This window comes from Mycteria americana, chromosome 5 (assembly GCF_035582795.1).
Source record: "Mycteria americana isolate JAX WOST 10 ecotype Jacksonville Zoo and Gardens chromosome 5, USCA_MyAme_1.0, whole genome shotgun sequence".
In the NCBI taxonomy this organism is placed as follows: domain Eukaryota; kingdom Metazoa; phylum Chordata; class Aves; order Ciconiiformes; family Ciconiidae; genus Mycteria; species Mycteria americana.
In genome coordinates this window covers 60752965-60779317 of record NC_134369.1, presented here as the reverse complement: position 1 = coordinate 60779317, position 26353 = coordinate 60752965, and the positions used below count along the sequence as shown (strand labels likewise).

The 26353-nt window shown below is 40.3% G+C and overlaps 1 protein-coding gene across 5 annotated transcripts in view; it reads left to right on the top strand.

The window, feature by feature from the left end:
* Nucleotides 1–26048, top strand: part of BEGAIN (brain enriched guanylate kinase associated) — a 118025-nt gene extending 91977 nt beyond the window's left edge. For all 5 annotated transcript variants that reach the window (XM_075503588.1, XM_075503585.1, XM_075503590.1 and 2 more), the window contains 3 exons: nt 17044–17151; nt 20609–20692; nt 23955–26048. In XM_075503588.1, coding sequence (XP_075359703.1) covers nt 17044–17151; nt 20609–20692; nt 23955–25328 — 1566 coding nt within the window. In that variant the 3' untranslated portion in view covers nt 25329–26048. The remainder of the gene's footprint in view (nt 1–17043; nt 17152–20608; nt 20693–23954) is intronic.
* The last annotated feature ends 305 nt before the right edge of the window (nt 26049–26353 follow it).

Sequence of the window (26353 nt, the reverse complement as noted above, 5' to 3'; positions counted from 1 at the left end):
CCAGATTTTCCACCAGCTGAAAAGGTCTGAGAATTGTGTGTCCTTGGCAAGAGTCATCTTTCAAGGATGAATCCAAAAGGATGATGCAGATGTAACAGCATGAGAGACCTAAAGGTTCTCTTAACAAACGAAACCAGGCTCCTTTATACAAGAACATAGGATTTGGCTCAAGTGTGTTTAGGCGGTTGAGGCCTATAGTGATCCCCACTGATGCTGGGATCTCTTCAGTTTTCTATTCTGCATAGCATTTTGCTCTTGATGGGGTCCTGGTCCATGAATAAGGCTCCCAGGCCCTACTGTAATACTAGGGAATGCAATAACATCTCAGCAGTAAATTTCTATTCATTTCAGTGAGCGATCATCCTTGCAGTGCTTGTATATGCCATAACACCATATGGCACCTGCATTTTTAGTTCCAGTATTAGTGTCATAATTGACATTATTTTTAATTTTTCCTAAAGGGCAAAATACATTTTACTTGTCCTGATCTCAGCAGGCATTTGAGAAGGTAGGAGCATTAAGTAGCTCCTCAGCACTCTCAGGCCATTCATTTTCCAGATTTAATCACTAAAGTTCCCTTGTGCTCAACCTCAGGGAGCAGGAGCATATTCAGTGCTTGTTAACCCTTGGTTTTTTCATAGTTAGAAATGCCAGAAGAGCAGGGCTTTTGGAGTCCTGCACAGGTTAATACACAGAGTAACTTAGAGTAACTTTGAGAATGGCTCCTGATAGTAAATATCATCAAGAAGTACTGTTGCATGTAGTTGAGGAGGTGAAAAATGAACACGTTTTTCTATTCTGACTCGATTTTCAGTTCTGACTCTTATCCAGCAGTTCTTCCCAGTAGTCAGGAGGTGGCAGCCTGTGCAATCCCTATAGAAACAGCCAATCATATTTTTTCCCCACTTTCAGGAGAATTGAAAAGTGCCTTTAAAAATGAGATTTTGGGAGAGGAGAGAAATTAACATCAGTGTTATGAAAGGTTCAGGCTGGCGGGATTTTAGTCACACACGCACACACTTGGCTCTCTAATTTGCAAATTCCTGTTCATCCTTACAACAAGTGGTATGATAATAAAATGGCGCTCTCATCAACTCTGTTTCGACATCATAATATTTCCCAATGAAGTTATTGGATTTTAATCCTCTTTTAAAAGAAACGTTGTGCGTCTCATTTATGTTATGAACACAAAGTAATGCTTTTGAGTTTTAACCCTGGAAAGCAAATTCTATTTTAAAGCTCTGTTTTGTCCATTGCGTTTTGAAATACAGAAGAGTTTTTATAGTGATAATCTGAAGAAAATCTTTTAGCAACACATGAATAATGGAAAATGAAACTTAGAGGGAATCCCTTAATATTTTTAAACGTTCAGTTCACTTTATTTAAACACACTACAACAACAACAACAAAAGAAATACACATCTTCCAGAGAAGTAGAATTTGTTGAAGTGGTATGAGATGTGTGGTTTCTGGTCAGTGATTTTCTGATTGAAGCTTGAAGAGAAGCCATAACTCAAGCTTTTTTTCTGCATCTGCATCACATTAACATTAAAACACCAACCTGAGTTGGGGTATAGGGCTCTGTCTTGGCAGATAAACACTTGCAAGGTGCTGCTTCCACCTCTTCCCTCCTATTCACAGAGCACTTGAGCATCTTAACCTGCTGTTCTGATGCTGCTCCACATCTTCCAGACAGTCCCCTAGCACAGAGCTTAGATGTTCTTGAAATGTCTTTTCTTAGACTAGAAATGCAAATACGATTCCAGCTTTAATTCTCCAAAATCAGAAGTCACCATAAGTTCTACTATATCTTTAAAATACTGCTGGAGACAGCCACAAAGCTAGACAGAGATGAATGCATACTGCAGAAGTCCATTAGTAGGACTGTTTCCAATGATTGCAATTAGAATTAGGGATTTGTAAAAACACACCAGTGAAAAAGGGTGGTATAGATTGCAGTTACATAGCAGCAGACTGATATCATAGGATTCTTTAAATAATGCATAGAGAATCTCAGACACCTGTAGTAGGAACATTTTAGGCTGCTACATAATGCAGGAGCTTTTATTCCTGTAAAAGAATATATTAAGGTTTTCAATTCTAAACTTCTAACACGTCCCTGGTCAGTTGACAGTGGTAAATAGTGACAACATGTTGTACAGTTTAAAAATCTCACTGTCTGACTTGCATTTTTCATTTCCATTTCTCCTACAGTCCTATCACTCGCGTTCATCCTCATGTCAATGACCTGACTCTAGGACCCATTCAATGGCAGCCTTTCTTCTCACTGAGGCTCATGTGGGGTGACCCCTGCCAAGGCTTTCCCAGGGAAGACCGGACAGACTCATTCAGAGCAGCCCACCACAGCTTTCACAAAATGCCAAACCCAAGGAGTAGACAGGCTGCTCTGGTAAAGACCTTCAGCTACATGGAGCAGTGAGACACCTCTAGGGTGGTTCTTACTGCACCAGGACACGCAGGGGACGTGTACAGACTCAGCGTTCTTCAACTAGGCATCTCATGCATCTCATGAAATGTTAGCCAGCTTTCTGCAGGGTCTTCAGGCAGTTACTCACCAATAGAAAAAAATATGAATTCTTCAAACACAGGAATTGCTGATTGAAATGTTTATGGCATGAGCTAGATGGATCAGATGAGTTGATCACAGTGGTCTTCTTGCTGGCATAAAAAACCTATTAAAAAAGATATTGTTTTGACTGGGTTGGCTGAATTATTTATGAATACCGAGATTTCCACACAAGACAGATCTAGAGAACCTAAAATCTGACATGGCACGTCATGCCAGCTCTTAAGTTGCATTTTTGTTAGCTATCAAATAGCAATTAGGACATTGCTTAGAATCAACCTCCTGTATCTAATCTGCTGGAAAATATGGACTTTGAAATCATGCCAAAGTTGTAGGAAGTGTTTCTGTTCCTTCCAATAGTGCCTAGTTTTATCACCACAAGCAGTTAGCACAGACTGTGATGAAGTTTAAACAGTATAGATCTCCCATTGCCTGCAATGAAAGGGGTTTTTTCCTCCTACTTATCTGTATTAAATTATACTTTAACATATTTAAAAATATCTATATTAGGTTATTTTTTTTTCCTACAGCTATAACAGGTAAATTGAGAGGGAACCAAGCTGTAGTTTTTGGTGATGACTGTAAGCCATTTACTGGAGCTAGATTCTGGAGCACACCAAGGCTTTTCCCTACCACAGCAGGTTACAGAAAGGGATTTTTAAAAGTTTTGATTCAGACTGTACTTGACCTCCTTACCTCTAAGAACAACTCCTGTGACTTCTGCTGAAACTTGAGACTACTGCAGAGGCATTCAACATTACTTTCGAGCTGTAAGGTTGCCTGAAGGTTAGCCTCTTACTCACCTCAAATATACTCATGCACGGGGACAGTATAGTCATAAACCAAAAGTTGAGGACAAAGTAAAATTAATTAGGGGGAAAGTGTCCCTGAATTTAAAACTATGTTCCTAGAAATATTTTTGAACAACTGCGAGACGGCAGGTGGAAGGAATCAGAAAACAAGCAACAGGAGAAGGATACAGACTTTTCTAGAGCAGTGCCTTTGGGTCTGGCCTCCAACCTTTAATTTTGTGGGGTTATTCTGTGACAAATATTTCCCATTCCTTTCCAAACTTTACAATTGAAAAGAGTCGCCCTAAAGTTCCTTCCTAAGGTCAAAGCCATAAGCATCAACCAGCATTGTTCTCAAGCACAAGTCTATTCTTTTTCCTTCCTTTTCTGACAGGTTCAGGGGCCTAACATCCTGCCCAATACTTACATTTCCCATAAGCCAATAAAGTCTTACTCTTCACAGTGAGAGAGGATTTGGTTATGGCATCTGAATGTCATTTTCTAAATGCCAGAGAATAGTTTACCTACCAGGCTCCCAGGGCTTTTCATATTCCCTTGGCAGGAAGGAAGTAGCTGTCAAATGATTTCAGCATCCATGATTGAAGGACCATCCCTTAAAGAAGGGAAAAAATCAAATCACCAAAAGAGCAAATTAAAAATAATTCATTTTAACATTATGTGTTTACCAGGAAGTTTTGTGGTTTGGTTTGGGTTTGGGTTTGGGGTTTTGTTTTTTCTTTTTCCCAGAGAGCTGTGTCTGAAAGTAAATGAATTACTTATAAGCAGTAATTAACTTTCAGAGCAATGTCACTCAACAAACACCACAGTTAAAAAAAGAAATCAAGTGTGTTAAGGTTAGACTGAAAAGCTCATTACAGACAGAGTTTCCATCTCTGATGCTTTGCAGAAAAATTTTTCAAAATCACTCAGTGTAGCGCCCAGAGAGATACTAAATGCTTCTGCTGTTGGGGTACCTCGAAACTCAGGGACGATAATACTGGGCAAAGTCCCCCCATCTTGTCTCTGTGGCCCTGTGTTGTCCAAATGTGAAGCAGCTCCCTCCTGACCATACTATAACTGTCATGCGCTTCTTACACCAGCTTTGCAAAGCCACTATTGTAGCCTGCCCGTGCTGGAAAATGTCTTCTTCTGACCTAACTGGGGCATTTCATGCCACTTCAAGTCCTTGCCTTGCCACATAGGCCAGAAACCAGACGAGCATCTTTCCCTTTTCACTCAGCTGCTCTTAGCAGGAGGCAGAGCTCTTGTGCCACACTTCGCTTTAAGCCAGAACATTTTTTTACTACTGATTGCAATCCAAATTCAATGGAAACTGCAGACAATGTTGAGCAATATGTCTTAGGGAACACTTGCAAAAATATTTTTTTTAAAAACAGCAGCCTACATAAGCTTCCACCTAAGAGTCCTAAAAGAACTGGCTGAGCAGATTCCTAGCTTCCTACTCCAAGCTAAATTAAAAACACATACTAATGTGTTAAGCTGATGTTTATTTTAAATAAGTCTCTGAATGTTGGGATAATTCTGAGAGGTTGAAAAAAATGCTCATCTGTACCAACATCCAAGAGATCAAGCACAGAATGGATAAATAGAGATTGTACAAAACACAGAGTGATCGTTTATGATGTTCAGCTACTGGAAAACTAAATCACAGAAGGATAAATAATGGAAGTCAACACATTTTTATGAAAAATTGTTAAATAAACCACAATTTCTTTAGCAAAGGCGATCAAGTAGACATATTTGGATAGTCAGACATGATGAGTACCACTTCATAGGATTGTGATTACAAAACTACTGTGATGCAATATCAAAAGCAGTTAGTAGATGGGCTGCAAAATTACTAAAAGCCACCTCAAAAAGCATGGCACTGGGGTATTTCCATTATAAAAGAGTCTTTTCAGAGGGCTGGATCAGGACAGCCCAGTGATCAGTACAGTCTCAGCATTAATCAATGTTTTCAACAGTGTCCTAAAAGTAAACATAAAATTATTGCTGATAAAATGAGATAAAAAGGATTAGCAACATTGTTAAATGTTAAGTAAATAATTCCGAATGACCAGTGCCTTTCAAAAGCTGTGCCCATTCAGTCAAAATACATTTTCCCACAGACACCTAGAAGCATAAAATCTATGAAGGTGCTTTGCAGACCATATTGAAAAAATAGGAAGGGGGAAGTGGAGGGAGGTGGTCATATTCTGGAGGGCAGAAACTCAGGAAAGGTCAGTGACTCTGAAAGTCAGACTGGCTGAACAATTCAACATGAGCTCCCAGCAGCATGCCATGACAAAGACGACAAAAGTAGTATTTGTATAACCATGGAAAAAGTGAATAGAGTAGAATGACGATTTTGCCACGGTTTCAGACAAGGGAAAATCCAGTTTGAAGACGGTGGATGAAGTTCTGATATTTACATTTTTTAAAAGGGTGTGGAAAATCACTCAAGCTGCCTCACAACTGAAAAATAAGACTGAGAAGTAAAGAAGCTGCCTCAGCAAGAGACTCAAGGAGCTCACTTGTTTAGTGTAGTGAAGAGAGATGACCAACTTGTATAAATGTCTTCACAGGGAGAAAATACTAACTATCAGACAGCTTTTTAATCAGACAAAACAAGAACGATGACTACACTCAGAATCCAGACCTGTTCAAATGGGGAAAAGTGTTTGCAAATGCAGAGGCATAGAGCTCCTGTGACCCAGGGATGTAGCATATTCTCCATTTCTTGAGGTTTTCCCATCAAAACTGGCAACAGGTCATTTCCAATCAACTTACTGAAAGCCTCTCAGCTAGATTCCCATTAGCTGCAAAATCCCTTCATGCAGCTCTTCCCTGGGGACAGTTACAGACCCAGAAAAGCGAGCTTCCCATGAATTACAAGACTTATGTCTTGGGAGATATGGATTCAGTCCTTGCCTCTGCCAAATATGATTTGTATGCCATTGAGCTAGTTACTTAAAGTAAGCTTCATTTTACCTAGTTTTAGGTATCTAAAAGATAGATGTCTATTTAACATGTAAATGTCTGAAGCATTTTTATCCTCAGCATCTCTGTCAGCCAGTGGAGAGAAGCAAGCACCGTTGGAGAGCTCTTCCTCTGACAGCTCTCAAAAAATCACTATACAATGAGGAATTCCATGCTTTGAAGAAATTTGTATGCTGATTGAAGGGAGGCAGGAAGGTGACTGGCTTAGACTTGGACAATGACACTCTAGACATATAAATAAGGGAAGGTCTGCCTTAGCCTCTGCTGAAGAGGGTATTTATAAGCTATTTTTATAAGGTATTTATAAGAGATATTTATAAGCTGCTGAGAAAATAAGACCTTAGAGACTTAATATTATTAGGAAATATATGAATAGCTACAATAAATGGTATCAAGAAATCACAGTGTTCAATTTTTTGCAAAGCTCTAGCGTGAAAGAAAACTGAATCTTGAGATAGTACAGGACAATATTCAGACTGTGAGGCAGATGTCTGAGTGTCACAAAGAAATACTGAGGATATTTCCATGTACACTTTCCTTAATGGCAAAGATAGCTTAAAAGACCTCTTTCCCAAGCAACATTTTTTTCCATTTTAAAGAGTGATTTTTCACCAGCCTGGCATTCAGGATGGCGACAAAGTTGTGCCAGCACAGCTGGTGGGGCCATGAACTGCTGTGTGGGAGCAAAAGCCTTTTAAACCAGATTAATGACTGAAAAAAAGGACTGTGGAGTTACAGTACAATGCAGAATAGTTAAGGAGGCAAATGAAATTCTAGCGTAGCTCTGAAATGCCAGAGGAGAGTAGAGCTGATTCAAGTAAGACAGTTGATCTTACGACATGGAAAAAAGGTTACGACATTTCTCTTGACCAAAAGGTAGAGTGTCTTTCATCTACACTAGCTCTGGAGGCAATGGTTCAAGTGACCACCCTGAATAGCAACATAAGGAACATACAGCAGTGAGTTTCCTATCTGCTTGTAGGAGCAAATCCTTTCATAAAAATACATCCGTGGTTTATTTTCTTTGGATTTGATCCCAGCAGTCAGATGGGGAGGAAGTGTTGCACTTCCGTTATAGTAAAGCTTAATCAGTACATCGAGAGATCCATTCTGCAGCCTTTCCTCATACCAGGAGAGTTTACTCCTCAAACACTAGTCAGCAGAAACAGTGGCCCTGATATGAGGCTCAAACATGACTATATCTAGCAAAGCCTCATGTGACCACAACCATGCAGCAACCGTCACTCCAGCTCTCTAGCACACTCCTGCCTGTCCCTCCACCCAGGGTTTCTCAACAATTCCAAAGAGCCACAATTAAACCCGCATAAAAAAGCAATACAACAACAACCACCACAACAGCTCTGCAGAGAACTGCATTAGGAGGCAGAGGAGACTTGAGTAACATATTAGCAGGATTGAAAGCAAAATTGTCTCTTTGTTGAAGCAGTTTACATAATGACTCTTTTCTTTTTTAGACATTTTTCACAATAGTTATTTAGTATAGTCATTATACTTGGCTATGGCAGTTTGAATTGGGATGCTGCCAAAAAGACACTATTTAGCAGGGTCTGAGGGGCTGGATATTTGAACAGAGCATTTTACTTTAATGAACTTCCCCTGCTCTGCCTTGAAAAGAGCTTATAGGGATTTTCTCACAATGCTCTCAAGGAGCTGGGATTGGGGGGGTGGCGGGGGGGGGGAGACACCACCAAACCTTAAATAGCTTTACCCAACATGAGATTTTACAAAGTAAATAGCAGAGATATTTTTCAATAAAAAAGAGGGACTAATTCATACAGAAAAGACACAAGTGCATTATGCTTATTCCCTGTACTACACTTGCAATTTTTCAGCCAGCTTACCAAATCTTCCCAATCAATATCCCAGTTGATGTTTCAATGTATATTAAATAGATTTAAGAGATGAGAAGAGCAGAATATAAAGGCATGCACACATTGGGCATGGACATGTTTATAAGGCTTGAATTCAACAAGAGGAAGAGCCCTAGATGTGAAGTGGGGTAGTCAGGAGACAGAACCCTACAGGATAACAATAATAGAGCAATAAGACTAATAGCAGGATTATTACTGTGGCAAGCGCTGCAGGGAGAGCAGACCTGCTGGGGCTGGCTCTGAGCTGGCCAGGCACCACCAAGCAGGGCTTGGACACAAATCTGGCTCAGCACAAGTCTTCACTGCAAGAACGGATCTTGTGCACTCAAGTGCTAGTATAAACCTGGAGAGGAAAAGTCAGCCTCGCCACAGGAGTGTGATAAATCAGAGCAAACTTTTCTGAGAGAGAAGTATCTTAACTCCCAAGAGAGAGCATTTAGCTAAACAGTTATTTTAAGACAGCAATTACAAGGGGAAGGGGAGGGGAGTTTAATTTTTCTTCTACCCAACTAATTATTAAGAAAAAATGTCAAAAGGTGACAGGAAATGTGAATTTAAAAATTCCTAGAGCAGAACAAAATATTAAAGAGCGAAGTACTGTAAATAGTCTAGTCTTAGTTTTGTTATTTGGTTGGGAAATTGCCCTTGCTTAGGTAGTCAACTCTAATTAGAATTCACTTGCATATTCAAATGATCTGCAATTAATATGAATGAATGTAAGAATGAATATAAGTCCAACGTTCAGGAGTCCACATTTTCCTTCCTAGGCTATTTTGCGTCTTTACTCAGAGAAATTAGTGCAACTTTCTCTTCCCAGTCCATTTAAGTAGAGTTTAAGCAATATCCTGTCTCCAGTAATTCCTCCAGTTCCACAGATGAACCTGTATGGCTAGAAAGTTTGAGTATCAAACGATCAGTCATTAGAGTGACAGCCCCAAGCTGCAAGCCTGGTGAGCCTACCTTGCGTGGCCTGCAGTGATGGTGCTTCTCCTTTTCTACCCATTCACATAACTTCTTTTTCTTTTTGCAAAATGTTTCGCTCCTTACCAGTAGCTCAGTTGAAGCCTCTATTGCTTTCATTTCACTATGACCATATAATTCTTTTTAATTATTTTGGTGAGCTCCTAGGTAAAATTACAAAATCAAAAAAAACTTAAGCTATGGCAAGAGCAGACAATCTAGTCTCTTCCTAAGCCAACCCAAGGCTCATACAGCTGTCACTTCCTTTTATCCCATGTGTTCATCATAAGAAAGGCCTGACGCAGTGGAATCATGTTCTTGCCACTATCTTCTTTACGCTGAAGAACTCCAACATGACATATATTTTTGCAGTAGGTAAACCCTCAGGCACAAGACACATCAACAACATATCTTCTCTGACTCTCCCAGAAAAGTGAGCATTTTAAAATCCTTAATGCCATACATTTGCCTCTGAAGAATGCAGCCTTGCCTGCACCCTTGGCAGCTTGGAAACAGAAAATCACTTTAAATAAATATCTAATGTACCATAGAATAAATATAATGAATTAGTCATTACTCCTTACTGTAATGTAATGGCATTCCTGAAAGCCAGGCTCTATTAGCATTATGAAGAGGTGCTGAGACAAGGATGGGTGTCCTGGTGATTACTGCAGTGGGAAGCAAAGAAGAGACAGTGGTACATCACGAAGTGCAATCAGGATGCTGCCACAGCCTCCGCATACGTCCCTACACATTCCTGCAGTTTTGTTTGTAACTTGAGAAATAATTACCTAATAAATTAGCTAAACATTTGGCTCTTTTTCTCTAATTTCTTGTAAAGATGCACATTCTTAAACAGACTTGTGGGTTCAGTGAACCTGTAAGTGAATAGTTCCTTTGGATACTCATTTTACTGTTAAACCAAAATAAGATTGTAATACGAAGAAGTAAAACCAAAAATGCAATATGTATTACATGGTGCTCTCAAGCAATGATCAGCACCAAATCCTGCACCCCAAGGATCATGTCATGAACTGGTATCAGTTGATAGAGTTTCATTATTTATTGAAATGTCTTTCATTATTCTTACTTGTTGTTCTCATCTTGTCAGTTCGCTGTTTTTATTACAGTACCTGCCCATGGGTGCAAGTGAGTGTGAGTAAGGAATATCCATAGCTAGGCTCTTAACTGGCAGATAAACTCACATAGCTCCAAAGCATCCATAAACATGCACACACACAAATGCGTAATCTGTCATAATAACATGAAGATCTGCAGAGCAGAAACTAACATGCAGTAATGCTTAAAATAATGAATCACTGCAGAGAATACCCAGTAATATCTGCAAATCTAAACCATTTTTTGGTTTTTTATGAGCCAATTGATAAAATATATGTTATGCATATGGTCTATGGGGAAGTATTGTAAATAGAACAGCTGTTAACTTTAACAGTTACAAGAGAAAAAAGGTTCTATTTCCACCACAAGTTTTGTCCTTCTTGTTTTCTTTACATTGTCGCATATGCCCCTGGCCTAGTCATTCCCACCACCACCCTGGTTTGTATTTAAGACTCTGCCTGCAAGCTAAGAGGTCCCTTGGTTCAAACACTGTATTTCAAACCTGTGCCTTGCTCAGCAGAGACCATGACACACCTGGATGCGAAGAGGAGTGCACATAAGCTTGAACTAAGCTACATCTTTACGCTCTGCAACAGTGAAAAGTTTCCACAGCTGGTGGGAGAGACTATTGCATCAGTTCCACAAGGGATGACTGGTTTTATTTATTTCTCACCGGGATATGAGATATGCACTGACAGATGCTATAAAACAAATTCATCCTCACTCATCATTAAAGTACTGTCATTGAGCAATCATTGAGAATGCATGGAGCACCTGGGTGCCCTTTCTTTGTGATAGATAACACACTCTCATCCTCCACTATTAGTGTAATTATCAGTAATAATTAGATGCTGCTTCACTGACTCCAGAAGACATGTATTCATATGCACCAAGTCTAACCTGAGGTCTGTTTGAAGTCTTGATGGAATACCAGGGAGAAACATAAGTGAACTTATACTATATTCAATGCATACTTGTTCCCTATTTTATCAGGACCTAGAGATGTATTAATTATATATTAAATCATCTTTGCATAACAATAGAAGCATTTACTTCTATGGCAGATGTCAGTATTTGCTAATAACAGGATTTTAAAATACTGTATATCGTAAAAACCCCAGATGCTGCATATCAGTTATCACAGCAGTCAAGTGAGGTATGGTAGCCATAATTTGTCACAGAATCACAGAATGGTTGAGGTTTGAAGGGACCTCTGGAGGTCATCTTGCCTAACCCCCCTGCTCAAGCACCTAGAGCAGGTTGCTCAGGACCATGTCCAGATGGTTTTTTAATATCTCCAAAGATGGAAACTCCACAACATCTCTGGGCAACCTGTACCAGTGCTCAGTCACCCTCACAGTAAAAGTGTTTCCTGATGTTCAGACAGCACCGCTTGTGTTTCAGTTTGTGCCCATTGCTTCTTATCCTGTCACTGGGCACCACTGAAAAGAGCCTGGCTCTTTGCATCCTGTCTTCTTTGCGTCCTCCCTTCACATATTTATACACGTTGATGAGATCCTGAGCCTTGTCTTCTCCTTGTTTTCACCTGAGCCTTGTCTTCTCCAGGCTAAACAGTCCCAGCTCTCTCAGCCTTTCCTCATAAAGGACATGCTCCAATCCCTAAATCATCTTCTTGGCCATTTCGTGGACTCTCTCCAGTACGTCCATATCCATCTTGTACTGAGGAGACTGAATTGGACACAGTGCTCCAGGTGTGGCCACACCAGTGCTGAGTAGAGGGGAAGGATCACCTCCCTCGACGTGCTGGCAACACTTCTCCTAACGCAGCCCTGGTTACCTTTGGCCTTCTTTGCAGCAAGGGCACCTTGCTGGCTCATGTTCAACTTGATGTCCACCAGGCCCTGCAGGTCCTTTTCTGCAAAGCTACTTTCCAGCTGGGTGGCCCCCAGCATACATTGGTGAATGGGGTTGTTCCTCCCCAGGACTTTGCAATTCCCCTTGTTGAACTTCATGAGGTCCCTGTCAGCCCATTTCTCCAGCCTGTCGAGGTCCCTCTGGAGTGCAGCACAACCCTCTGATGTACCAGCCACTCCTCCCAGTTTTGTGTCATCTGCAACTGCTCTGTTTTATCCTTCATAACATGATTTCAATGAGATTACAAAATACCACCTTAAAATATAAAGACCTTGTTTTGAAAGAATACCCCCACAAGCACTTGTTTGCCAACTACAATCCACAGAACAACAGTAAATACATTGCAGTTGCTTAGTAGATACCTTACAGCACCTATTAATATTTGCAATGAAAAGATCATCACTGGTGCTCTGTGAGAAAAGTACTGAGTTAACGGTGTTACACTGGTCCAAAAAGGTGGGGAATTTCTCCTGTGGAAGTGCTGTCTTCCTCCTGGACAAGCACAGTAGTAAAGAAAAAAGGGAGCAAAGTTCTGCCTGCATTCCACATCCAAAAACATTGCAGTAAACCTCTGTCCAGGTATTCAGGATGGGATACCAGTGCCACTTTGGTGGTATTTGTAACAGAACAAGTTTCTCTCTCTCTTTCTGTCTCTCATTCAAGCATGACTTTTTAAGAGGTATTTCCAAAGGAATGCTGCTGGCCACTAATACCTTGATGGTCACTACTATCATTGTATTATTTTCACGATAGCATTGAAATGCTGTCCATTGAAATGTTCCTTATAGGAACATCAAGAACAGATTTACTTTGCCGTGTTTGAAAAGGCTGACATTTCTACACACCAGCACTGCTCATTTGCAAAATTGAGACTGATTTTAAAAGGTCTATACATATCTCAAAGCTCCTGCAGGACAGCAGAGACGACAGTAAGCAGCCTAGCCTTGACTAATAGGCTGACACTGCTTTATGGTAGGACACTCTCCAGCTGCTGGAAAGCATTGAAGGGAGACTGAACATTACGAGACAGACAGCCAACTTTTAGGCTGCTCCATTTCTGCTGAAGGACTAGAGTAGGAACCTTTGTGGATCCACTAATATGCAAGAAAAGCAGATCTTTTCATCCAGCTTTTGTTACTTTCCAAAATACACTTATCCATTAATCATTTCATGCTGTATCAACCTACCAAAACTCTTTTCACCCCACTTATACCACAGATAACAGATGCAGGGACTAGATGATACCAGACACTTTTGAAAGTAACACTTTATATTTTTATAGATCTGTAAATATATGAGGGATGTTGTCACTGTGGAAGATACAAATTATAAGAAAAACAAGGTTCAGGACAGAGGTGATATCTTTTAGTATATCATTTGATCCCTTTGTGAAGAGCAGATACCAAATTCCTTCATCAGATCTGAGAAGGAAGCAGTGAAGCTCATGCTAAATCCAGGCTAGGAGCAAGGGCTCCGAGCACTTGGTTCCCCCAACATTAATACCAGCGCTGTGCACTGCTGGAGTCACCCAGCAGTACAAATTTGATCTGACTCAGTCGTGGGCGCATGATTGCAGTTCTCTTGCATTAGTCAGACACTATAGATCTGTATTCTTTTATGCTGGCTCTATGCCGGTGAAGGAGGCAGGGGCAAGATGCACTGAGCTGACTCAACAAAGATTTCTGAACAAAGATCCAACAGAAGCTCAGCCCGTTGCAGCCTATAGCTATGGCTTTTTGGAGTGGACTTCAGGAGCCCTGAGCCCAGCTGTAAGCTATTGGCATATCAATAACACTATTAACTTAATCTGTCACTGAGTTTTGAGAGCTAGGTTGTTAGCACCTGCAGAGCAGAAAGCAGTGCCAAAAGGAGAGAGGAGAGGTCACCAGCCTTATGGAAGAGCAGGAGGACCAAGCATCTAAAAGCCACCAGAAATAGAGGGATCTGCCAAAAGTGGTTATAAGTAAAATAAGCATTTCTATTTGTAACTTACAATCATAGCATTGATATTATGATTCCCATCCTCTTTTCATCCCTCTCTGACATCTATACCTGATGCTGAAAATATGATTGTCCGACTGCAACTGGAGAGCTCAATGTTGCAGTCCCCAGTAACCAGCAATCCTTTTAATGCAGTGATCCAGCACTACCGTACCGTCTCCTCCAGCTGCACCATTTTCCCCAAGGTGGTGTCAGGATTAAGCCTCTGTCCTCTTGTTGCCACCACTGGACTACAATAACATCTGGCTGAAGCCCTGAACTTTCAAAGACGGACACACAGTATGTGGTCAATACGACAAAGCCTTTCAGGGTCCTGTCCACCATTAGGTTACCTCATTTTGCCACAGTGAGACAGAGTCTTTGCTCATGTCAACAACACTGATTTCAAGAGAAAGATGCGAACATATACTGGTGGAGAAGACTGGGGCTGGCCTTTCTTTCTCATTACCCCTCCTCCACAGCACTGCTGAGATGTTTATTACTTTGGTGACTATCTGCTGACCTGTACAGTATAAATTTGGACTGAGGCGAATTTTACAGTTCAACAAATATAAAATATTTTTTAAAGTTACACTTGGTGAGATACAAAGTCTGGAAAACATCTGTCCAAAAGTTATCATAACTGAAATAAAATGAAACCATAATTCAGTCAGATTCAGCTTTACTCAATGCAATGGAAAGTACTGCTTCCAAAGCCTGAATCTGCTGCCCTTTTATGAGTTTGTCTCTGCTGAAGACTATAAATCCTTGATCAGATGACCTTTCCTGAACTGTAAAATGTATTGAGTCAACTTCAATTTGGTTAGGCAACACTGAAATCAGAGACTTAGAGCAAAAGGGGGTCCTACAAATCAGCTGCCCTAGCACTGACAACTTGTCATACAAAGATTGATAAAATCTTCAATACAAACAGTTATTTGGAAGATTAAGTCTGTACTCAGTGGACCTGGATCCTTCAAAAGCATGAAATGACTTGGAAAATTGAGGGGACACATTTTTCCCAGGTACTTAGGTAGTCACTTGTCTATCTCATTATGCAGCTAAATACCTTTGAAAATGTAATCTTCAGTCATACTCTCAAAGGAGACAAATTTCTAGAGGTGCACAGATGTCCAGGAGGTTTACAAAGTGTCTAGTTGTTTAGTTCACAATAAAATCGATGAGAGTTAAGGGCCTCATATAAAACCATGTTGATCTGCCTAACTAAAAAACACAGCCCCTAAGATCACGTGTCTCGTTAAAATCAGTGAGGTTGGAGCTCTCACAAGCTCTCAAAGCTACGCTTTGTCTTTCCATGATATAGTCCCCAGGCAGCTAGCAGGAGCACTTGATCAATGGGAATGAGGGCAGGAGAGGTGTCAAGCCTGAACCAGCCTCCAGGCACAGCTGGGCTCTCAGGACAGAGATCTTGCAACAGTGGGGAACAAGCGGTCCCCAGAAAAACTGACATTGAAACAGACCAGTCCAGACCTTCACAAAGACACTTCAATCATACCTGTGCTGTTTAAAGCAAGCCATAGGTTTGCCTAGACCATTTGAGGTGTTTTTCTTTAAATAGCAAGTTGGGATGAGAGTTGCCACTTCCACTTTAATCACCCTTCTTTAATATAGCCTGGTGCTCTGCAGCTGGATAATTAACCTTGATATTCATTCAGATTTCAAAACACAAAACTCCCATTGCTGTCAATTAGCTGACAATGTCGAGTGTGTGTTGATGGAAGATTTTTGTGTGACTCTGGCAATATGGCATTTGGGAAATTTCAGTAGCTAATGCAATCATCCTGCTGGAGAAAGTCCTTCACAAATTACTCTAACAATTTTAGAATGGGAAGTGATATTGTGAATTTGTCACTGGATTGAGTTCACTAAATAAAACAGGTGTACATTAAAGTTTACCCTACTTTCTGTTCTTATTGCAACTCTGCTTTCTAAAAGATCCCTCCAGATAACTGGCAAACCTTCTTGTTATCGTGGTCTTGTACAGCTCTGAGCGCAAGGAAGATGCCTTGATCTCAGCTAGAGCATTCAGAATCTACCTTACTTTTTAATACTAACATAAGGCTGGAGGCAGGGTTATAAATGATTGCTACAAAATAATTTTTTATACATAAGGTGGCACAATAAACACTGCAATACGAAAATGGGACACAGTATGGGAAGGGCCAGTGGCACTTTACTTTTCCCGCTGATTTCTTTGCATTTATAATGAAGAGCTACAGCCTACTGGTAACAAGATTAAATTACCGGGCACCAAGAAGTTTGAATCAGACTATTTTCCTGTTATCCCACAGTGGGTCACATTATGCTAATGAGTGTTAACCCCACGATCAGGCAAAAATTCATCTTGAGAACTGAACCTTGTTCAGGGATTGTAAAGCAGCCAGCACAGTCAACAGCTAAAAAGAAATTGGCTCAAACACAGCTACTTTCCTTTTTAAATATTGTTCTTCCTCCTTGATGAGAATGGGCGCTCTCGATGTAAGCGAGTGAAACATTCTCGTAGCAAAAGCCAAGAGCAGCCCAAGTCCCTTCCAGGTTAGAAACCCTGCCTTGTGATGAAAAGGAATAGCTGGTGCTCAATCGAATGCACAGGCTAGCTAGAGCCTTTTGTGAAGGCTCCGAATGTGAGCTCAATTTGACCTCCATATTTTCAAAGTATATTGCCTCATCTGCTGAGTGAAAATAGCAAAAATTAGAAAAAAAAATATATTGGTCTGTTGTGTTTTTCCCTGGGTTTGAGAATGACATCAACCTTTGGGCCTTTTTCTGAAATATTCTGACAGTAGAAAAAATACTGACTACTCCATTTTCTACACAGGGTCAACATTACGAAGAGGAAAAACGGGCATTGAGCCATGAAATAATTGCACTCAATAATCACTTAATAGAGGCCAAGGTGACAATAGATAAGTTGTCAGAAGACAATGTAAGTATTTAATTATGGATACATCTTGAGATTATATTCAGAAATATATTACGCTATGCACTTCCCATGGAATTACAGAATAATTTCTTATTGTTTACATAAAATGTAACTTGTCACCTCAACAGTTAAAATTCATGTTTGATATTCTCATCATTTTGTAAATTCAGCTCTCCTTAAGCTATGGGGTTGCAGTGAGACTTTTCATTGATATTTGTTCCTTATGTTTAACCTAAAACTGATTAAAAAATATTCTAAGAAATGGCAATATTCCCACATTGATTTTGCCATGAGTTTCAGTCTAGTACAGCAAACTTGTGGAAGCATGTATGGAGTGAGGATTCATTATAAGGATTTTAGGCACAGTGTAGAGCCCTACATTTCCTGCAGTTCCTCTGATCTTTCAGTCTTTTCTCACTGAAATAGGATACCCAGCACAAGCGAGCTCTGCTAGCAGAAGGTAGGATTGACCCAACCTGGTTGCTCAGACCATTGCAGGGAGCGGGAGCCAGGTTTTCCCCAGCTGTGGTTCACGTGTAACAATTTACCTATCTCTGGGTGGAATGAAACAGGGAACATCTCTGGCGATTGTCACCCTGCATCTCATTAAACGCTGCTGAAAACTGGCACGCATACTGCACCCCCTGAAATCCTTCCAGGGACAAACCTAAAAAGACAGCAAAGAAAGGAAGATTGCAGGCATTTAGTTCATTATTGTGCCATTCCTTAGACATTTAATAAAAAATTCATCTGCAGAAGACATGTTTCTGTTAGCACTTATTTTTCAGCATCTTGCATTCAGTCTTCCCATATTTCATATGAACTCTTAACCATAGCAGGGAGCATTTGATCCCATTAATATGCCTGTTGATGTGAATTGTGCTTATGCGATTAATAACTTTCCAACGGAAACAAAGAGTTCACAGTCTGACCCTTTACTTTTATAGAAATTGTTTTGAAACAACAGTTTAATAGCTGTAACTAACGGAACGTGGTAAATGCAATGGGCTACTTTTAGGTTTTAGAAGCACAGGTATACATCCAGACTAATTCAGCTGAAACCAGCGGTTATTTCAGATTTAAAATAGATGGAGAAAAAAAATTGTAAAACTCTCCCAATAAGTATGCATGCGTTTACACTACTTCATGGAGTCAGGTTTGAGCCCACATTTGAAGAAGTGTTTTCAATATTCATGGTTTTTAAAAGGCAGCTTAGACTGCACTGGAGTACTGAGTACTCTTCTTCCAAGAATTATTCTGAACTACTCTGAATATTAGAGTATGGTCCAGAAGCCTCAAATAACTTCTTCATACTTGAGGTCGATTCACAAACCAAATTCTCCCCTTAGTTATATAGCATGACTAATGAAAGTAAAGGTTAAATTCCAAATTTTAAAATAAAGAACTATTAAACAAACCGTTAATATTATACCTAATAAGTAGAGACAGTGTTAAACTGAAGAATTCTACATGGGGAGAATATGTTTTTGTCTTGGCAATATTTCTTCCTTCAATTATATTTCCCCTTACTCTTCTGATAGATATGCCAAGTGATGCTTTTAATGTAAAAACATGTTGTAGGCTAGGGGAAACACTTTTAGCATTAATTGCAGATTATTGTTCTAGTTGCCACAGATGTGGCTAGTTTCCATTCAGATAAACGTTAAAGGACAGAAAGTCACTGCAGTCGCATGGCATGTCCCAGCATGTTGAGAACAAAGTACACGTGGCACATCTAACTCACATGTAATTTTTCTGCAGTGATTTTTAAAGCTGCTAAAAATAAAGTGTCAGAAATGCTTTTTGTACTCTCCATGACAACCGCTTCACAGAAACAAAGGCACACAACTTTTGAAGAAAGGATTAGATTTTGGAGTGATTTCATTTTTGTATGCCGAGTAATGCCACATGGGACTCGGAGTACTTGTCTGTGCTATACATTGTGCAGCAATATATTGTGTGTTTAATGTGCATGTAACATGTCAGAATCACATGCACGTGCATGTCATTTTGCTTCTAAATTGGATTCTTGCATTCCTACTGTTTGCATCTGTTTTCAGGATTAAAAATAGTGTTAACTAATATAAAATTTAAGACGTACATAAATTAATGTATCTCCCCAGTACATTTAAGGCAGAAGTGGCATGTATAAAAGCTCAGACAGACACAAAAACCGCCCACAAACCAAGAGTATCTAAAGGCCTTTGAATATGAGGATATAATGAGCTAATGATCATAGGAAAACTACATTTACTACCCCCATGCCTCACAGACTCCCAGGAACATCTTGTTGCACCTGTTGTTACAAAATACCTTTAAAATGGTATTTTAAAACAGAGGGAACTTCCGCCTTCCCTTTTCATAGAAAATTTCTTTATCAGGTTCTAAAAGAACAAGTAGAACAGTAAAAATCTGCATGCAATAAAATTATAACATTAGGACCAGAGAAAATTCAAATCATTTCAGTATTCAACACCTTTTCTCTATAAACATTTTCTAACTTTCACAGGTCAACACAGCCTAGTGTCCATAGTACCTTTATGCTCTATCTCATCTATGCCCACCTATAAAGTCAACTTCTGAAGCCAACTTTGTTTTTAATGGCACCTAGATCAGGAGAAGCAACATACAACTCTTACCTCCAGGGACCCAAAGATATTGGTTGAAGGATACAGTTACAGTCATGTGTGCTAAATTAAATTTAGATGAAGGGCAAATCTATGGACTGAATTTTCCCATCAAATAGGCTGTGGAAGCCATTCGATACAAAAATAGTGTAAGCGGCTTGTTTAAATTGTCTTTTTCCCTATGTGGAATTCTCATGGTAATTTCTTACCCAGCAAAAATATCCTGTTCTGCAGCATCAAACATTTGCAGTGGGATTTAATATATTTGTATAGCTGCGTTCTGCAAGATATGAAAGGAGCCAGGAACCAACAAGAAAATTTCGTAAGGAGACAAAAGCCTTCTTTTTAAAAAACAATACAATGTATATTTCTGCAATGAATTTCTCCCACAGTCTCATAAGATTATTTAAGCATTTTCTAAAGTAGTATCTTAGTGCTGATTTGGATAATACTCAGTAAAAATTGTTTGTTCTTAAATTTTCTTTTTGCTTAAAAGATCATGTTTATTTTAGCCTTCATAGTGCCATGCATGTTAACAGTATAAAGTCCAGTTCCTAACGGTAAGTATTCATCTTTTGAAATGCAGATTACTGTTCTGTAGTAACAGTTCTCAAAATTTTCTTTTTAGTAATTTTATCAGCCCTCACAGAGCAAAAGGGCAAACATCTCAGGATCATGCAAGAAACATGGAATCTTAATGTATTTAAAAGTTAATGTGTGCTCCAAATTTCCCCAAAGTCAATTTTTAAAAGATTCGTCAGGCATGGGAGAAAGGCTGAAAGCCACAAGCTATTTGCAAACTTTAAAAAACAGGCTATTTTTTGTTTTTCTAGGAGCTCTATAGGAAGGACTGCAATTTAGCTGCTCAGTTGCTCCAGTGCAGCAAGAATTACGACAGGGCACATAAGCTTTCTGAGGTAATGTGACCGAACTTGGTGAATATTCAAAGAAACAAATATTTTATGGAAAACAGGTTATTTTACAGGTATCAATTCCAGAACTTGTTTGCCCTTAAGGCTTTGACCCCCCCCCCCCCCCGCCGCTTTAAGCAACAGGAGGGCTTGCGCACCTGCTGGTACTCTGTGCAGCCCAGGGAGGTGCTGGCAAAATCAGCCCACGACGGAGCTCGGAGGTACTCTCTTCCCCAAAACCCCTGCTCTCCAGTAGGATGGGCCTGCGCTGATCACAGGAAAAATAAAGGTTTTAGCAAAACCAAAGTGCTGAGAGCCCTAGACTGCAAAACGCTGGGAGGGAACGGGGGAGGGGGAGAGCAGGGAAACGACAAGCTGCAGGCATCAGAGATTGTGATATAATCAATTTTCCTCCTGAAGCTATTTTCCAGTCCAGCTAATTTCTAAACCTGAATTTTAAAATGGACTGACAGAACAAATATCTTTTTCTAAAGCAACCAGAGCACTGAATGATCGGTTTCCAAGGTGTAAACTTTAATTAATACTCCTCGCTTCCAAGGAAACTAGGCTTGAGAAACGGGCTCCTTAAAGGGGAGGCAAATATTATCTCAGTGGGCAAGCCTGTCTTTAGGGATGCAGGCCCTACACAAAGCAATAGCACCTTCCTCACGTGTATTGCTTCGGTGAAGGTCACGGAGAAAAGCCTTCCCTTCATCAATCCCATCAGGTTAATGTCCCCCCAGATGGTCTCTTTTGTGCAATTCTGCAGTGGAATAATGCAAAATTGAATGTGGAATGTATAAACCATTTCTAAGCCAGCAGACTGCTTCAGAGCACTAAACAACCCTGGTAAATAAGGATAGAGCAAGACTCTTTTGTCAAATCAGCAAAGATTTTCTGGAACTGAGACAGAACTTCCAAATTAACCATTATCCTGGTCCTGTTATTTTTTCCTAGTAACTGACTTCCCTTAGCAATTCATATCCAGGAGTTATCATGACATTACTCACACTTGAAAGCACCCTACCTGTTAGCAAGAATTAGGACCTTGAAAGTACTTAGTGGTTCACTTGCAGAAAACTGTCACAAATGTGGGATCTCAGATCTCCCCACAATTTCCCAGGCTGTCATACACTCAATTAAATAGGCGAAGTCTCCACTCGTAAGTCCAAGTATTTATTAATTTAGCAAGTGTGAATGTGCTGTCACAGCCAATAAATTCCTTACAAATGCAAATATTGCCTGACAAAGTATTGCATATTATCCAGAAGCCTAAACTATACTACAATATAATAATGTGACAGCAATATCATTTTAGTAATTCCAGTTTCCAGTGCAATGCCGAGAAAATAATGTTCTTTTTCTTAATGCATTTCATAATCTAAATAACGTATATAAAATAGATCAAACAATGGTGTTACAGGATACTAAAATAATAGCTGCCCCATACAGCAGTTTCACATTAAATGAACTGTATTTCTTTTCCTCATTTCTGTGGCAATTTACAGCAGCCCTATTTTACAACCTGTTTATTCAATCTTTGTTGCATCTGTACTTACTATGACTAATATTGCTGTCTGCCAGCAGACTGGCAATATCATACTCTTTATTTCCAATGGAAGACATATGAGCTAATTAACAACATAATGATTAATCCAAAATATCCTGGAAGGTCTGTTGGTTGAAAAAACACTCATCCTACTCCACATTAACAAGAATGCCATTTCACAACATGCCATATTTTGAATACATTGAGTTTTGGGGATTAAACCAAGTTTTAAAACTTCCCAGTGAAGCTAAAAGAGGAGCTCCATATCTTATATGATGTGAGATCATTACAAGGAGCAGGCACCTTAAATTTCTCTTGCCTAAAATAGAAGGAGGAGGGGAAACGGACCTCTTCAGTATTTGTAGGATTCTCTGCTCTAGAGAAACAAAGTTAAGGAGGGAGCGCAATCATTAGGGCTATAAGGCTAACCACTGATTATGTGGCAAAGAGGAACTTGATTTCTAGTTATAAAAAGAAAGTCCAGAGTTCAGCCAAGCATTCAGGGGCTAAATTCTTAAGTGGTGTAAATCAGCATGGATATCAAAGGAGCTATCACAGTCACAAACTCAAAACTTAGTCTGAACTTGAGTTCTTTTGATTTCCAGTAAGAAATACTGAGAGACAGCCATCATGCAGCACTCTCATATCCCTGTCTGATCATTGATAGAGATCTGAAATGAGCAATGCAGATAAAACCTGACTGGCAAGCATGCTTGGTGATACCTGCATAGGCATTACCTACCAAACTTTTGAGCCACACCGAGGAATGTGGGCTCTCAGTCTCTTCTGGTCCACATGGTAGAATGGCAGGTGGAACCACCATCCACAGAGCTGATCCTGACTTCTCCAAAAACTATATGATCTCTGGTGCATAACAGACATATTGATTAATTCTGACCAGTCTGTCACAGGAATCATAGTGTAAATTCAGGTCTTAGCTTTTATTTCTGCCAGTGTAGTAAGAAACTAGAAAAGCAGTCAGGTAGCAGCTGCTGGAAGAGGGGAGCATGTTGAGGCTTATATGGACGGCTGGACTGACAAGCAGCGTCCGAGTGCTGGGGCAAGGTAGCCGGTTTGATTGGCTTCTTCCCAGCACAGAAGCACTCCTGTCATAGCAGCCAGTACCATTGCTTTAAGTGTCAGTGAAACTTTCCTGCCTCTCCAAACAGCATTGTTTATCAAATGCAATGCTGAAGGGCAGGAGCCAATTTGGCACTGAGTTGGAGGCAAGACGAGCTCAAAGAAAGGCAAAAGAATAGAATAGATCTGATCTCTGCCTCCTCTTTCCTCACCCCAGCAGAGACCTCCACACCCCCCCGCTCCAACTGCAAATCATACCCACGCATGCAGTCTGGAAAGTGTTGCTGCAGGCCGTAATTTCCTACCTGCCTTTTTAAGATCCTTATTTACTACATTCTTTACATCATTCCTAGCCAACCTGAATTAACTTGGAAGGAAACATTTCAGTTTCACAGTGTTTTCCATGAGGGGAAGCAGATTAAGATTTCCAAATGTTAATAAACAAAAGTCATTTGATTATGTTTGTTTTCAGAAATGCACAAAGATTGTGGCCATCACATTAGTCAAAGAACCATATACAGTGAGCCATGCAGTGTCATAAACCGCACTCATCTATGAATGTTGTATAAGCCCAAGCAGACACCAGTATTGACGTGCACCCTTTTCTCCTGTCCCCTTTGTCATCTCTTTATGTTACAGTTGCCATCTGACTTTCAGGAAAGAGTCAGCATCCATCTGGAAAAACACGGGTGCAGCCTTTCTGTCCCCTTGTGCCACACATCTTACGCTGATACCATACCCACTTGCGTCATTGCCAAAGTACTGGAAAAACCAGATCCAAACAGCTTGTCTTCACACTTGTCAAGCCCATCTACAAGGGATCTCAATTTTCAGGACTCTGCTGGAAAACTCGGACAAAGGCCCCAGTACAAGTCGGACATCTACTGCAGCGACACCGCCCTTTACTGCCCCGAGGAGAGGAGGAGGGAGAGAAGGCAGAGTGTGGACACCCAAGTGAAAGACGTGGGGTTCCTGCGGTCCCAGAACTCCACGGACAGCACCGTCGAAGAAGACGGTTTCCATTCCAGCTTCTCTCATGAAGCCTTCCCAGAGTACATTACCTCTCTGCCAACCTCCAGCTCCTATTCCAGCTTCAGCGTCACATCTGAGGAGAAAGAGAGCGCCCAAGCCAACACTCTGACGGCCTCTCAGCAAGCGATCTACATGAGCAACCGAGATGAACTGTTTGAAAGAAAGTCACCCGCAGGTTATGAGCATCAGGGAAGTCCGAGGTTTGCCAAGCCCAAACCCGCGCAGCACATGGAGCTTGCTGATGACAACGAGAACTCGCCCACTTTTACTAGGAGTCTGCCTCCTTATGCAAACGAACCTTTTCATTTCTCAGCCATAACACCACAGCAGGCTTTAGCGAATCAGAAAATGAGGAACGAGTGCAGGAGCACCCACCTTTCTGAAGAAGACTTGCCTGGGCGATGGAGGCAATTGAGCGTGGAGGACATCGGTGCCTACTCTTACAGGAACACTGGCAGGCTGTCGCCCTGTAGCTTTTCAGAGCAGTACTACAGCAGCCCTATTAAGAAGGGAGACAGTCGAACAAGCCCCATCTATGCTAGTTACAAAGCAGATAGCTGCTCAGAGGGAGACGATATCTGTCAAAGCAGACTTGTGGATTCTTGTTTCCTGAGAACAGACAGTGGCCTGAATATTGACATCAGCACTAGCTGTAAACAGGACAAATTGCCCACTTACAAAACAAAAGAATCAAGAGACCAAAAAAATGAAAGGATCACCGTCCAGTTATGCAGTAGCAAAAACATCGAAAATAGCCCGGTATTGAAAAGAGAATACGTGGACGTGAGCCCCAACAGCTCAGCAGAGTCCCTCAATCAGAGTTCAATGGAGGCTTCAGAAATCCACCAGTCTTCCATGGAGCAAGGAAGCCATTCGGGTATTCACAGCAAACAGCAGCAGTTTCAACGGACTGGGAGTACTGGTTTGAGTCGGAAGGACAGCCTTACAAAAGCACAATTATACGGAACCCTTCTGAACTAGGCATCTTCCAAAACGGCAATAAGACAACAAACAAAAGGAAGGAAACAGCATTTGATACTTCTAGTGAACAATAAGGTTCTAAGAAACAGGATTATTATAAAATATATATTCATAATGGTACTATATGTTTAAAACAAAATCTCTTCAAAAATGTTATACAGCACTTTTCACTTAACATCCTTTCCACATGGGAGAACGTCCCCTCCCCTCTTTTATAAACCTGAAATATTTTTATAAACAAAATGGTATTTATTAGACTATCCTAAGCTATTTGAGCAGAATTCTTTTCCCTTCAAGCAGGTTTCTTATTTATTTTTGTGCATGAGGCCATCTGTGCCTAAACTCTTGGAGGAAAAGGGTAAAATCATGACGGCGGTGATAAAAAATAAATCCACCTGATAAAATACCATAAAATGTCATGTGAAAACAAAACAAACAAGAATGGTGAATTTGAAGAAGTATATTTTTTAACAAGAATGGAATTGTATCTTAAGTTATTTCATACAAATGTATTTATGAGTGACTAATGTATGCACAAAGTGATACTAATATTTTGTTCTTTTAATCCACTGTGTTTCTGCTTTCCTATTTTTCCTTGTATACTACCTCAAAAGTAATTGAGGGTTTCTTTGTCACATTTTCTGTAGGCTTGCATTTATATTGTCTAAAATGCATGCAGTGTCATAATTAATACTGTATTTTGCATTACTTAATAAAAGACACCAGTGGAGATACTTTGGGGTTGTTTTTTCCTTCATTAAAACATACCCTGGACAATAAAACATGGGATTGCTTTGGGTGGCATCAGTCCAGCAAAAGTTAATGAGTAAAGCTCCTGGTTTAGATTGCTTTCTAAAGGAGTCTCTCTTTCTCTGTAAGCTCCAGAGCACTGGTTCTCAGTCCACGGCCCCCGGGTGTGGAAGGACAGTTTCTCATCAGCCTGTGAAAAGTAAACAAGGAAAACAAACTGTTTATCAACAGGCTTGAATTCACTAGGCAGGGCTCTGCACACTGAAAAGAAAATT